This window comes from Mangifera indica, chromosome 13 (assembly GCF_011075055.1).
Source record: "Mangifera indica cultivar Alphonso chromosome 13, CATAS_Mindica_2.1, whole genome shotgun sequence".
In the NCBI taxonomy this organism is placed as follows: Eukaryota; Viridiplantae; Streptophyta; class Magnoliopsida; order Sapindales; family Anacardiaceae; genus Mangifera; species Mangifera indica.
Window position 1 is genome coordinate 6,194,856 of NC_058149.1, and position 15,146 is coordinate 6,210,001.

Consider the following 15,146-nt stretch of genomic DNA (forward strand, 5'->3'; position numbering starts at 1 on the left):
ATTATTATCAATCAAATATAATAATTATTCATCTATATTAATTTTATTAAATATAATAATAATTTATATTTAATAATTATTTAAATAAATTATTTTTATAATAATATTTTTATTTTTAATAATAAAAATTATTTAAAGCAAACGCACGTTTAGAATAATAATAAGAAAGGGCTGAAATATTAGTATAATACTCATATTTATTGAAGAATTCATGTACATCTCAACTTTCATTGGTCTTCTGAAAGGCTGCCATAGAAGGTTGATCATTAAGCAATTAATTTTGGTAATAATTTAAATCAAGTTGATATCCTATTGGGCCAAGTCTTCTTTATGAATAACAAGCCATTTTTATGGCTTACAGAATTGAATTTCAATTATTAATCTTGCTGTAAAACTAAATTCATGAACAAAACCAGTTCACAATCCCTATATATTAACGAAAACTAAAACAAAAAAAAAAAAAAAAAAATGAAAAGAATACAAATATGTACAATGTGGCTGAGATGAGTTCTTCTAAATGGCTGCTAATCCTATTTTCTATCATCAGTCTGCTTCTAGTTTTTGCTTATGAAAAACGTACTGCCTGTCACTTATATGATTATAATTCAAAAGGTTGCGAATCGTTTCTTAAACTAATTTTACCAGTTGATGAATCTGTGAGGGATTATAAAGATGAAGTGTTTGCTTCTCGTGTTGTGACTACCAACATTTTGAATGGCCCTCTTGTTCCATCTAACAGCCCCAAAATTGCATTCTTGTTCTTGACTCCTGGTCCATTGCCTCTGCAACTGCTTTGGGATAAGTTTTTCCAAGTATGTACATTTTCGAATTATATTTTCCTTTCTTTTTTCATCAAAATTTTAAGTTTTCTAAGGATTATTAATTGTTAGGGCCACGATGGAAAATTCTCTGTTTATGTCCACGCATCAGATAAAAGGCTGGTTCCAGTGAGTCGTCGCTTTATCAATGCGGAAATAAGGAGCGCCAAGGTTCACAATATATCTTAATTAATTTGTTCAACTCATTGTGATTTTTTTACTCGTATTTTTGGTTATTTCTATATTCCTTCATCAAATTTGTGATTCACTGATATACTTATTTAGTTTGTTTAAATTTACCATCTTTTTTATAGGCTTTGCAAACGTAACATTTTGTATAATAATTAATAAATTCCGACATACAAACTTATGATTGATTCAGGTTGTTTGGGGAGGCATTTCAATGGTTGATGCAGAGAGACGATTACTGGCAAATGCATTGCAAGACCCTGAAAACCAACACTTTGTACTGCTTTCGGATAGGTTACATGAGTGAATTAATGTATCATATTGTTTTAATGTTGGTGTCTCAATCATTCATTCATTTTCATTATGGCATTAATTAATTGCAGCTGCATACCTTTGCATAGCTTTGAATATATTTACAACTACTTGATTTATGCAAACACTAGCTTCGTCGAAAGGTAAGTGTATATAATTTATGCTGCAAACCCTGTAATATAACATCAATGTTAATTAATTATTCTACTAATTCAGCTTTCAGGAACCTGGTAAACTTGGAAATGGGAGGTATTCACCGCGACTGCTACCTGAAATTCAAAAGAAATATTTTAGAAAGGGATCACAGGTATGTGTTCTTGTAATTAACTTTGGCAAATTCTGCATTTATTCTTCTCTTCAATCATTTTCGAACTTGAATCTATGTTAAGTAGCTTATAGTTCTATTATTAGTATTATAATTTAATTTCATATGTTTTAACTTACTTTATTATACTTTTCACTCTTTTCTCTCTTCATCCAATGAAGTGGTTCTCAATGAAAAGGCACGATGCACTGATAACTGTGGCAGACAACCTTTACTACTCAAAATTCAGAGACCATTGCAAGGTTAATTTTGTTTTAGATATAAGCCCTTTTTTTTTTGTGTGTGTGATTAGTAATTAATTTGTTTGACGAGAATGTTATTGGTTGGTAAAGCTAACTTCGGAGGGGAAATATTGCGTCTCTGATGAACATTACTTGCCAACTTTTCTCCATGTGAGCATCGTAATTAATTTAATTTCCTCATCAATACTTAATATTATTAGTAACATAACTTAACAATTTTATGTTAATTTTTTAGCTTTTTATTAATGAATTCTCTTCTTTTCGTTTTCAGATTGTTGATCCCGCTGGAATTGCAAATCGTTCGGTTACATACGTGGATTGGTCTGAGCACACAATGCATCCCAGAACATACAAGCCCCAGGATGTTACTTCTGAGCTTATTAACAATACTACGGTAGAAATTTAGATTCTTCTTCTTCTTCTTCTTCTTATTATTATTATTACTATTATTATTTGTTCTCATGATGATGTAGTAATTGTTATTTCTAAATGCAGTCAATTACTGAAATTGAGCACTTTAACAGTGATAATCAGGTACAAGTTTGAACAGTCTGGTGCTCAGACTTCCAGAATTATCGCTAACTATTCATTCATAAGAAAAGATAATTATTTAATTAATTATTTTCCCTTATGCATTTGCAAGGAAGTGGAAATTCAGCCTTGCCTGTGGAATGGAAAGAGACGAGGATGTTACTTATTTTCAAGGAAGTTCGAGGCTAAAACTCTTGATAAGTTGTTAAATGTATTTAAGGGACGTTTACAAAAGGAAAATTAATAACTTCATAAGTTTTATTTATAAATTCCTCATTCATACTCAAGCTGTGGCAGTTAGATTCTTCAGTTGTATGTAAGTTGAACAATAGAAGCAAATTTTTATTGTTTGAACTTCATACTCAGAAAATCAAATAATTTAAAGCAACAAAAATGTAGAGGTGCAACCAAGCATTTATTTGGTGTGAGTTAATTTTTTTTTTTAAATAATATTTTGATTTATATGCTATATACATTTAACATTTACAACTATAATTTTATGTTAATCATTAACAAGTAATTTTTTGTTATTCAATTCATCTATCAATTAACTATATGATCATAAGAATAAAATGTCTTTAGAATAATAGTACTATGATGAAAGGATCAGATGATTGATCTTGAAAATTCTATACACATATTAAGTGACTATTCTAGAAACATCTGTAATCCCGATATTATAATAAATGATACAACTATCATAGTGTTGAGTGATTTCACCAAAAAATGGTGATAGTTCTTACGTGTCAAAACTGTTTGTAGATAGTTTGGTGCAACACATGGGTGTACTTTATAGACGTATTTAGTGGACAGACCAAACCAAAAGATATCTATATAAATGATTGCTCTAATGTCTATGAAATAAATCATTTGAATACCATAAATGCATGTGATCATTTGACTTGAGGTTGCCAAACTAACCCATGTAAGGATCGATATGGTTCGAAATTATCCAACGGGCTATCGTAACTGGGGTAAACATAAAGGTAGTAATTGGCCATATCATGAGATACATGGAGACTATGGTTGATCAATAAAAAATTTGTTACTTTTGAGTATAGGAGAAAATATCTTACATAAAAATACTAAATGACATCCATAACTACTTGAATTTGTAGCCACAATGGGATTAGGTCGTAGGTTGATTCATGTTCGTCATTGATGTGTATCAGTTCATACAAATGAACCACTAAGATAGACACATTTAATGTCTTAATCTTGAGAGATATTGGTTGACGAAAAAATTGAATTGTATGTAGTTGTGATGTTACAAAAGCTTAAGAGATGTCCACTGATACTCTATCACCCAAATGGCCATAATATCTTGTTAGAGGCCATTCTTGGTTTGTGTTTGAATTTGATATGAATTCATATTTTGTTGACTCGATAAAAAGCTTATAGGTCACATAGACAAATGAGTTGATTCAAGAGGCAAGGATTGTTTACTGATAATTTTGGTATTTAGGGATGAGGGAGAGATTGCAAATGGATTGGGCTCGCCTAATAGGGTTGAAAGGCTTAGTTTGACCACAACTTGACCAAGTGCATAGCTATGCATGAGACATGTTAACAATTTAGCTTGGGAAAAAAGGTGTTGATTGAACCACATGGATTGAGCTGGTTGACACAATATGAAAAGGTGATTTATTGAATGTGTAAACCTAATGAGTGACTCTAAATACAAGAGCCCTAGCAATCCATTGGCTCATGGTGTTTTGGAAAAGTCGTTCATAATTAGTCTTCTACTTATGCATTGACTTTAAACACATATATATAACATTTATTCGTGTTATAATGAGTGACTCTTTTGTAACCCCAGTCATTATAGTTTTCTCTCTCCTTTTCTCATAAACATAAAGCTTCCAATACAAGAGCCCTAGTAGCCTATTGATTGGATTAATCTTTACCTTTATTTGTGTCCTGTATGGATATGAAGACATCATCTCTCAAAGGTTAGATAACATATTGTCTCAAACCATATGAAGAACGAAAGAGTCATCAACATAGGTATAATCCTAAAATGCCTTATGTGTGTTTTGTATTTTCAAGAATTTTATGTATGAAACGGGTATCCTAGTTAGGGCTTTTTAGGTTGGTTTGTTTTTAAAATCTTTAATTCTATTGTACTTCTAGTTATCAGCACTTTATAAACCCCAACAACGGTATAAGAGTCACTATTTAGCTTATTTTTTATGAAAAAAATACTTACAGTTAGTTTTGATTAATTGTAAATGTTTTTGCATGTATTTGAGATTAATTAGAATTGTATTAAAATTTGGAAAAACTAATTTGGAGTTGTGTTGTTGCATGATTTGTTGAGTTTTATGTGCAACGTAAACTATATTAAATTATTGAGTGATGGTTTTTGAATTTTGTTTTAGTTTTGTTGATAATTATAGGTTTGTATCAGTTGGATGTCATAGGTTTTGTGTTATTGCACAAAATTGCCTTTGAATCATGTCAATTGCACGACCCGAGGGTTGTTGTTGGTATGAGTTTACGTGTCATATTCTCTCACCCCAATGTTGTGGCTTGCCAAAATTGGAGAATTTTTCGGGTTTTTTCATCATGGGAAGGAGCTTGGAATTTTGTGTCTAAAAAAACCACCATGCATGATTGACATCAAGTCGTGCATAATGGGTGGCTGGGTGGCACAACCCTAACATTATGTTTCCAAGTACATCCCTTGCCTAGTCTTGTCCTTACATGGTGCTACCCATGCCTTTTGTGTGTTTTTTAGTCATGCCCCATGACTTCTAGTCGTGCTTCTCAATTGTGCATGCTTTTGAAATTTTGTTGAATTTTAGAAGCACGACTAGACACTTCACTTATATGTTGAACAAAGTGAAAAAGATCAATTTAATTCTGTTCTATTGAATTAGGATTGAAATGAGATTTTCTTGATATTGGGGTTGAATTGTAATTTTGTAAAATTTTAGGGATCAAACTACATTTTAAACTTGGGTAAATAATAGTTAAAAATTTCATTTTTTAATTGAAATGTATATGTATGGATTTATGTATGTATGATGTCCAGTACACAACCAATAGACTTATGTGTTTGAAATTTTATTTTTAGATTTGCAGTTCTTAAATAGGGTCTGCATGCCTTGCTTATCTCATTATTCTTCTTTTAGATTAGGTTGAATTTGTTTTCTTAGAAATCCATAACTAAGAAACAAAGCCATGTAATTGTTGAAGACTTAAATACTAAAGATAAAAGGACAAACAAGAAAACTCAAAGATAAAGATTAACCTAAGTTGACTAGTCAAACTTCTCTTGGCTCGAGGTGTTTGATATTAGTTATAGTTGTGTACTAGCATGTTTATTTTATATTGTAGAATGTATGAATAGGTTTTGTTTTCCATATATCATAACATGCAACTTAAAAGTGATGAGATTGTTAATTAAAACCTTTAATTTTGAATATTAAGTTTAAAATTTAATTGGTGTCTTTTAATATGACACCTTAATTAAGCCCCTGTTCATTAGAATCTTATTCGCCAAAGCGAAGGGTACACTTTTACTTTGGAAAAAATTGGAGTTGATTATATTGTATCCAACTTAACTAATATACTTTACTTGTTCGCCAAAGGAAATGTGGAGTATGCTAGAGGCATAAGCAGGGATTGCATTTGTCGATATTAGGAGATGTGTAGTATTCACCCTACTAATACCAAGAGTCACATGATTTGTTAGGGTAACACCCAATTTGAGATCATGGACTTTTGGTGATTAATTTGAAATTTATCTATTCAATTAATTTGAACTTATTCGTTAAAACGAAAGAAAAAATTAATGTGATAGGATCTCAGTCAACTCGAAAGTTCATTGAAACTTCCTGAGTATGATAGTAAGGGCTATTAGCTTGAAAAAAAATAGTGCAATCATTTTAATCTATAATTAAAATGAATATTAACAATTAAATAAAATTACTAATTCTTTTATCTATAAATTGTAAATAATAATATTGCCATGTCAACCCTAACGTATTGGTCAATTTTTGAAAAAGAAAATAGGTTCACTAAAAGTAATGTTATTGATTGATAAAAAAATCTTCAGATTATATTGCGTTAAGTCAAGAGGTTGTATATCCTTAAGGGGTTTTTATCGTATAAGCCTAGTTCCAATGCCACCCAGGAGGAAAATGATACTTTAACAAGTATCTGGATGACTCCATAGAAGTTCAATGCTTCATGCTGACTTTCATGTCACTCGAGCTTAAAAAACAACATGAGAAAATAAATGCTTTATCCATACTTGCACTTTTTTTAGTGTTATATTACACTTGTGTGATGGCAAAATAATATGAGGTGTCAATTGCATTGTTTGATTACAAACTCTTTGAGGGAGGTTAAATTGGCGCTCATGTGGTCAAAATGATTAGCTATATTAGGTAATTGGCGAGCTTAGGCTTTATCATGGACAATAAGCTTGCCATTGACCTAGTGTTAAAATCTTTCCTAAAGTTTTGGGCTAATTTTATCTTAAATTTTAACCTAAGTGAAAAGGAAAAATCCCTTGAACAATTGTTGTATTTGCTCATGACAGCTAAACAAGAGGTATGAAAGGTAGCTTTAAGTGATGTGCTTATGGTTAAAGCCCAAACACCAAAATCCAAAGATAAAGGCAAAGGCAAGCCTAAGGGTAAAAAAGTAACTTGATACTATTACTTAACCTACAAATAGTGTGAGGAAAGAAAAGATTTTCTAATTCTATTTTGGTAAGACAAATCACTTAAGGAGACATTGCAAGACCTTTCTAGAGAGCAAGAGGAAGAAGGCAGTTAAAGTCTAAATTTCAAGTATCTTTGTCATTGAGATAATTTATTCTCCTTATTCATCTGGGTTGTAGACACATGATGTGGTTCTCATATTTATTTTAATATGCAAGGATTGCAACAAAGTAGATTGTTTGCCAAATGAGAGGTTAACCTACGTGTTGGAAATGAAATACATGTTACTGCATTAGCCATAGGTATTTGTTATCTTAGATTGCCTATTGAGCTTGTTTTAGAATTAAAAAGTTGTTATTATGTTCCTTCTATTTCTATGAACTTAGTTTTTGTGTCTGTTTTGGATAAAAAGATATATTTATTTTTTATTGCTAGTGGTATTATACTCATCAATTTAAATAATATTCTCTGTACAACAACTGAATTGTCTAATGGCTTATATATTCTAAATTTTGATAATGAAATTCTACATGTGCAAAACAATAAGTGATTAAAATCAAACAATCTAAATACCATAGATTTATGGTGTTGCATACTTAGCCACCACATAGGATTGAAACATATATCAAGGTTTACTGAATAAAGAGTCTTACAATCATTTGACCTTTAGTCATATGATGAATACAAATCGAATCTATTAGGTAAAATGGCTAAAACACCTTTTATTGGACACAGGGAAAAGGTGACTAAACTATAAGGAATCATACAAAATGATGTGCGTAGGCCTATGGTAGTGTATAACATATATAGGAAAATTTGCTCTGTCATATTTATTGAAGATTTCAGTATACTGGCTATGTGTTTTTTTAAAAACATAAGTTTGAATGGTTTGATAAATTCAGAGAATTTAGGAATGAGGTCAAGAAATAACTTGGGAAACAAATTAAAATTGTTCGAAGTGATCAAAAAGATAAATATATAAGTGTTGAATTCAAAGAATACCTAAAGTCAAATGGGATACTGTCTTAACTCACTCATCTTGGTATACCACAATATAATGATATATCTGAATAGAGGAATAAGACTTTAATGGAAAATGTTAGGTTAATGATGAGTTTTACTGATCTACCTATGCCCTATAAATTGTTGTTTATACACTAAATCGTGTCTCATCCAAATCTATAGATAAAACTTCATACAATTAGTGGACTCAGTGAAAGCCCAATATAGATCACTTAAGAATTTGAGGTTGTGAAGCTTATGTCAAGAAATTGACTTCAAACAAGTTGAGTGCTAAGGTAGAAAAATATATCTTCATAGGATACCTATAGAAAATTAAAGGATATTACTTCTACCACTCGAAGAAGTAAAAAGTCTTTATTGCTTATACAGATGTGTTCTTTGAGAATAAATTCATTCCCAATAGGACTAGTGGGAGGAGGGTGAAACTCGATAAAGTTCTTCTACTATAAGAAATCACATACTTTAGACAGGAATTATTGATACCACAAAATACCGTAAGAATTATTGATGGGGAAGAAGAACAAATTCCTCTTGTTCAACAAGCCAAAGATCAAGCAAATATTTCTCTTCTTACTACTCAGAGTCAGTTGAGTGATATCTTTAGATTGAGTTCTCGATCTGATAAACAAAACAAGAATGAAATATAAAGAATTTGTGAATCCATTTCAAAACCAATTTGCTCATATGATGAACTTTATGAGTGAAGGATTTCAAGTAATGCAACTTTAAATGGATAACATGGACAATCAACACTTTGTTCTCTTTCAGAGGTAAGATAAGATTTTGCATGGGCATGATCAAATTATGCTAGAACAAAAACACTTAAGGTAGATCATGACACCTTTCAACATGAATTTTGGGGATGGATGGATAAACATCTGTGATCATGCATTTCATTCTTATATCATGCCATCTTTTCATTATATTGAATATGTTTTTAGTTAGTTTTGAACTTCAGTTATCTTTGCTTACTTTATTTTGTTTCCAACTATAGATTTTGCTTAACTCTTGACATCAATTTTGTAATATATATATGGTTGTATCTCATTTGATCTGTGGTTAACTTTGCTTGCTTGTGGATATACTATATGTTATATATTTGATATTGCTTGATTATTGATGATAAATTGATTGGAAGAAGTTGGTTAAGATATATTAAGAGCGTAATTTATAGATTTTTGATTGATAACAAGAGGGAGAAAAAGAGAAAATATAAGGGAGACAATGTTGAAATTTTCCCAAAATTTTGAACTTGAAATATGGTTTGCTTTAACAAACTTGGTCAATTGATCTAGATCAAATACAGGGATTTGACACCTTAGCCACCTGAGTTCTCTCTGATTTTTGAACTCTATTATACTTTAATTGGGTTCTACTATAAGTGTTACCTTACTATATGTTTTGTGTTAGGAATAGTTATTTATTGTACCCCTTGTAATGATTTTAAAATGATTAGCATACTTACATCTTTTCAACTTTCACCTAATTAATTGCTTGTACCTTTATGTACTTTCATTGATTGGCACAAGAGGTACTACTGCATACCTTAAAAGCTTAATCTATCATTTAGGATAACCTTTCTCTCTCTAGCTTAGTCTCTAAGTCAATGATCCTTTTCTTCCCTTTATACATAGGCATGTATTTACCTACAGTTCACCTTTGACTATTTTTCTTTATAGTAGTTACTTGTGTACCATTATTCATAGATACACTGGCATGTGCCATCATATACATAACCATTTATCTCTTCAACTATTACTTCCTTAGTCTTTCTCAACAAGGCTACTTCATAAGGGTAGTTAGGTTAATTTATTTCTCAGTTTAATCATAATGAAATTATATACTGAAGATCTACATATCCTAGATAACTGATAATTGGTCAGCTATGTCTAAAAATTGCCAGAGTATTAAGAAAATTTGCCTTAAAATTTGGAGATCATGTATACAGATTTATGTCCCATGCCATATGATCGTGTATAGATTCTAGAATTTGGAAATAGGCTTGGAAATTCACCCTAATTGGTTTCTATGGTTTCTTCCAAACACAAGTGCACTCAAGCGTATAAAGTTCATTAAAAAATCAAACGCTAACATTATACTAATCTTGAAACATAGCACAAACCCATCGAAGGGTTTTCTCATGTAATACATCATGTTTTCCTATATGATCAATGCAAGTTGAACAAAGATTTCCATTGTACAAGCATTAACAATGATCAGGAATTCCAAATAATGCATATATACTTTTATCCATATCCATATTCATGCAGATTAGTCATGACATCAACAATTCTTCCCATACACACTGATTTATAACATTCTTACCCTTTAATCACTTTTAAACCAAAGTCCTTTTCATCAAGACTATGCACATAATTATATTTGAGTTTGTTTAACACTAAGAATCCTAATTGACCAATAATCAATGGCAAAAAAGCAACAAAACTAAAAGGGCAGGTCTTACTTGTTATTGTAAGATTGTTACACACAAGTAGCCCTATTTCTCTCTTGTTTTTACAATGATTAGTTCACCATGGAACATCATTAAAATTACCACCAAGAAGTTGAATGATCAGTCTATGGATACCACGTATTTTCTAGGGGTTTTTAAACTAATACCCCAAAAATGTTATGATAAATCCTTTATAAATTGATTTTGCACTCTAGATAAATAGGTGTGTATCAAGGTACAAGAGTTGTGTGTCACTTAAATTTTTAACTAAACACTGAACTAGCTTATTTGGCTTACATGGTAAGGACACATGGGTGAGGTATGTCACCCAAAATATAAACTTTGACTTTTTAAAGCAAAAAGACTATACTATCTTTGAGGTGTACCTGTTAATGTTACAATTCTTCCCCCTTTAATGAGATTTTAACTTGAAATATATTGAAAATAGCTCGGGAAGCTTTTCGCTTATAGTCTGTTCCATCTCCCAAGTAGTTTCCTTAACTTTTTGATTCCTTCACAATACTTTGACCAATGAGATCTATTGATGTCTTAATTATTTGATCCTCTTATCCTAAGATCTAAATCAGTCTCTTTTTGTAGCTTAAGTCTTTGAACAACTATACTTCCTCAGTCCTCAACACAAGAGAGGGATTACTTTTATACTTATGTAACAACGAGACATGAAATACATCATAAATACATTTTATACTTGTCATTAACCTAAGCCTATAAGCTACCTTGCCTACTCTCTCTACTATTTCATATGGATCGATATATTTGGAAGCTAATTTACTTTTCCTCTTGAACCTTATCATATGCTTGAAGAGAACTACTTTGAGGAAAACTCTATCACTTATGCTAAATTCTAAGTCTTGAGGTCTTTAATTGGTATAGCTTTTTTGTTGGTCCTAGGCTTGCCTCACCTTTGTCTAATCAACTACACATTCTTGATCATTTTTTGAGTCAACTCTGGTGTAAAGGACTGAACTAAAGTGTTTCTTTTACCTAACTCATCCCAATGAAAAGGAGAACGACATCTCCTACTATATAATGCTTCATAGGGCATCATCCAAATTGTTGTCTAGTAGCTATTATTATAGGCGAACTCTACTAGGGGTAACATCTCAACCTAATTCATCTTGTGATCCAAACAACAAGTTTTTAACATGTCCTTTAGCACTTGGTAGTCTTCTTTGACTGACCATTTGTTTGTGGGTGGTAGGTTATGCTGAATGCTAGATTGGTACCCAATCATTGGTGTAAACTTCTCTAAAAAACTAATATAAACCTTTTATCTTTGTTTGATATGATGGTCCTAAGTACTCTATGTAGTCTAATAATCTTTCTCACATATAACTTCTCTAACTAATCTATAAGGGTGGTATCATTAATGGTAGGAAGTGTATTATTTTAGTAAACCTGTCTACTATCACTTTAAGTCCTCGGTAGTCCAAGTATAAAATCCATGGATATGTTCTCCCAATTTAGAGGTTGAAGTAAACTTAATTGTCTTTAATGCTCGACCTTAATTTACTGGCATATGCTTAACTATATCTTTTTTCATTTCAGGCTACCAGAAATTTTTCCTCAAATTTCGACATATCTTTACACCTTTAAGGTAGATAGTGTAAAGGGAGCTATGAGTTTATTCTAGAATCCTTTGTTTGAGTTCACCTTTTGAAGGCATGTATACTCTATCTTTGAACCTGAGGACACCATTAGTTACATTATATTTTAGCTTAATCTTATCTTAGGCTCTTTGAACTTTGTTCTTACATGAATCATCTTGATCATGAGCTGCCTCGATGTCTTCTATCAAAATAGACTTAATTTCTAGTCATGCCAAAACCTTAGTCACTAATTCAATTTATTATCAGTCCAGTTTATTTGAATCTCCCTCTAAACTGTTAATTGTGCCAAAAACATTTTTCTGCTAAGAGCATTTGTGACCACATTAGCTTTACCCTTATGGTACATTATTTCATAGTCATAGTCCTTTCACTAACTCGAGTACTCTCTTTTGTCACATATTAAGCTATTTTTGAGTGTAGAAGTACTGGAGGCTCTTATGATTAGTTTACATATTATGTCTTATCCTATATTAGTAGTGTTTCCAAATCTTTAAGGTGAACACTACTGTTGCCAACTCCAAGTCATCGATGAGGTATCTGGTTTTGAAGTCTTTTAAATGTTTTGAGGAATATACTATCACCTAGCCTCTTTGCATCAAAACTACTCTTAATTCACTATAAGACACATCTGTGTAGAGGTTATATTCAACTCTTTCCTTAGGAAAGACCAGTATTGGAGCAGAAATCAGCTGCTTTTTCAACTCCTATAAACTTTTCTCACATGAATCTGTTTACTTGAATTAAATTTCTTTCTTCATGAGATTTATGAGAGGTCTAGCTAACTTAGCGAATCCCTCAACAAATCCTCAATAGTATCCTTCTAAACCTAGAAAATTATGAACCTTTTTGACTATCTTTAGCCTCTACTAGTTTATTACTACCTTTATCTTACTTTGTCCATAGATATCCCCTTTGTTGATATTACATGCCCCAAAACGGTTACTCGATCGAGCCAAAATTTACACTTACTAAATTTAGCAAACAACTATTTCTCTTCTAACCTATGTAATGTAATCCTCAAGTATTGGTCGTACTCCTCATGATTCCTAAAATACACTATGATGTTATTTATGAAGACCGCTATGACTTATCTAGATAGTCATGCAATACTTTATTCATCAAATCCATAAATACTATAGAGGCATGCATTAGTCCAAATGACATTGCAACAAACTCAAATGTCCATACCTCGTCTAAAAAGCTGTTTTAGGAATATTTTGCTCAATTACTTTTACTTGGTGGTAGTTGGATCTTAAGTCTATCTTTAAGAACACTATTAAACCTTTTAACTAGTCAAACAAGTCTTAAGTCTGTATTTGAGAACACCACTAAACCCCTTAGTTGGTTAAACAAGTAGTTAATTATGGGTAATGAATACTTACTCTTAATAGTCACCTTATTAAGCTCTCAATAGTCGATACACATTCTCATAGACCTATCTTTCTTTTTAACAAATAAAATGGGAGCTCCCTAAGGAGAGTGACTCAGTTGAATAAACTTGGAGATATTAAATTTGGTTAATATGAGGAACTCTTGAGTTCTAATACAAGTAACATCTATTCTTTTGTATTTTGCTTTAAATCTCTTCCTGAACTTAGACCGAGAAATCTCTTAAGCCTGGGTCATCTCCCTGACCAAGTTCCATCAAGTCTTAGCATTAGACTTTAGGAAATAGGTGACATATCTAACCTCTCCTAATCAATCATATCAAACAGAGCCATAACACTCTCCACTAATTTAAACCACTCCTCAACTGTGATTGGATCCTTGGCACCATCAAATTTCTAAGGTTGGTGTGTGCTGGGTAGGTTAAAGATGGGATACAACTGATCTTGGATGAGATTACTATTGTTGGTACTATAGGTGTTAAAGTCACCTCCACTAAGCCATGTGGTTGAGGTATTGGTATTGATTCATTAACTTGATCTAGAACACCTCCTTGTTTATTAAACATCTCATTGAAGATATTTTAGACATCTTAAAAACTCAAAACTAGATGGGGAGCTAGAGGCCCTCTCATTTTGTCTTGTTTAGTGGCTCTTTATCGATGTATTTTGGGTGTTTATTTTAGCTCTCCTTATTTTCCTAAAACTCACTTGTTAGTCCCTATATAACTTAGCAAGCATATATAAATTACACTTACAGTGATCAGCTGTATGCACAGTCAGCATGGCGTGAAAGGCTTATATTCGTGCTTACTAAACTATACTACTATTTTCAAAAAACTTTTTTTGGGTTCTTAAAACCATGCTCTAATACCAATTTATAACATCCTCTTTTAGAAGTATTGCCTTTTGAAAGAAAGTGTTACTAGATTGATTATTTGAGCACATCATCTAATAAAATTCATAAAAGATAATAAATATCTTAGTAAAACCTCTTTATTAAAACCTGTTAAAAATGTACTAAAATACCCTGATGAGAAAACTAATTTGGAAGCATATCAAAAGATGTTTATCAAATCCAAATAATTAAAAATATATCGTCTAATATAACAACTAGAATAAAAATGAATGTAATAAAAATTTAGAAAATAATGAAAATGCCCTCTAGTCGCCACTCATCCTATAGTCATCACGATCACCTATATCTGTATATATAAAGATAAAGGGGTGAATGATAAACACTTAGTAAGTAAGAGATTCTGACTAATATATAATCCCTAAAATTTTGCAAAATGCCTTTGACCCTAAACTCTGTCATCTGAAGTTAGCATCAAACTCCCTATTGAAGGATAACAAGTCCTAATTACTGAACTAATGCTCATATTGTACTTTAGGGTTAACTAAGCTATACATCTAACATTTGGGTAAAACTACATCCTTACCTAATCACTAAGGAACCACTCCCTCTGGATTCCTTCATGTAGTGATGTTATTGAACTCGATAGAAGTATCTGAATTTGAAAGTTTTACTATAACTAAATACTAGGTTGATCAGTATGGAC

General features: G+C 31.5%; 1 protein-coding gene across 2 annotated transcripts; it reads left to right on the forward strand.

Moving 5' to 3' along the window:
- The first annotated feature begins 478 nt into the window (after nucleotides 1–478).
- Nucleotides 479–2,871, forward strand: LOC123195257 (glycosyltransferase BC10-like). 2 transcript variants are annotated; one of them, XM_044608915.1, is made up of 10 exons: nucleotides 479–812; nucleotides 891–989; nucleotides 1,201–1,301; nucleotides 1,391–1,462; nucleotides 1,536–1,626; nucleotides 1,806–1,886; nucleotides 1,977–2,036; nucleotides 2,158–2,280; nucleotides 2,382–2,420; nucleotides 2,530–2,871. In XM_044608915.1, exons 1-10 carry the CDS (start codon nucleotides 486–488, stop codon nucleotides 2,659–2,661), a joined length of 1,125 nt encoding a protein of 374 aa, XP_044464850.1. In that variant the 5' UTR covers nucleotides 479–485; the 3' UTR covers nucleotides 2,662–2,871. The 2 variants fall into 2 exon arrangements, with proteins under 2 accessions (XP_044464850.1, XP_044464848.1); XM_044608913.1 differs by lacking the exon at nucleotides 1,391–1,462.
- The last annotated feature ends 12,275 nt before the right edge of the window (nucleotides 2,872–15,146 follow it).

What these genes read in the sequence shown, in the direction of transcription:
- LOC123195257 (XM_044608915.1), top strand. Translation starts at nt 486, where the DNA reads ATGTACAATGTGGCTGAGATGAGTTCTTCTAAATGGCTGCTAATCCTA. An exon ending in AATTCAGAGACCATTGCAAG is followed by an intron (nt 1,887 to 1,976) that starts GTTAATTTTGTT and finishes TGGTTGGTAAAG; the next exon opens with CTAACTTCGGAGGGGAAATA. An exon ending in ACTTGCCAACTTTTCTCCAT is followed by an intron (nt 2,037 to 2,157) that starts GTGAGCATCGTA and finishes TTTCGTTTTCAG; the next exon opens with ATTGTTGATCCCGCTGGAAT.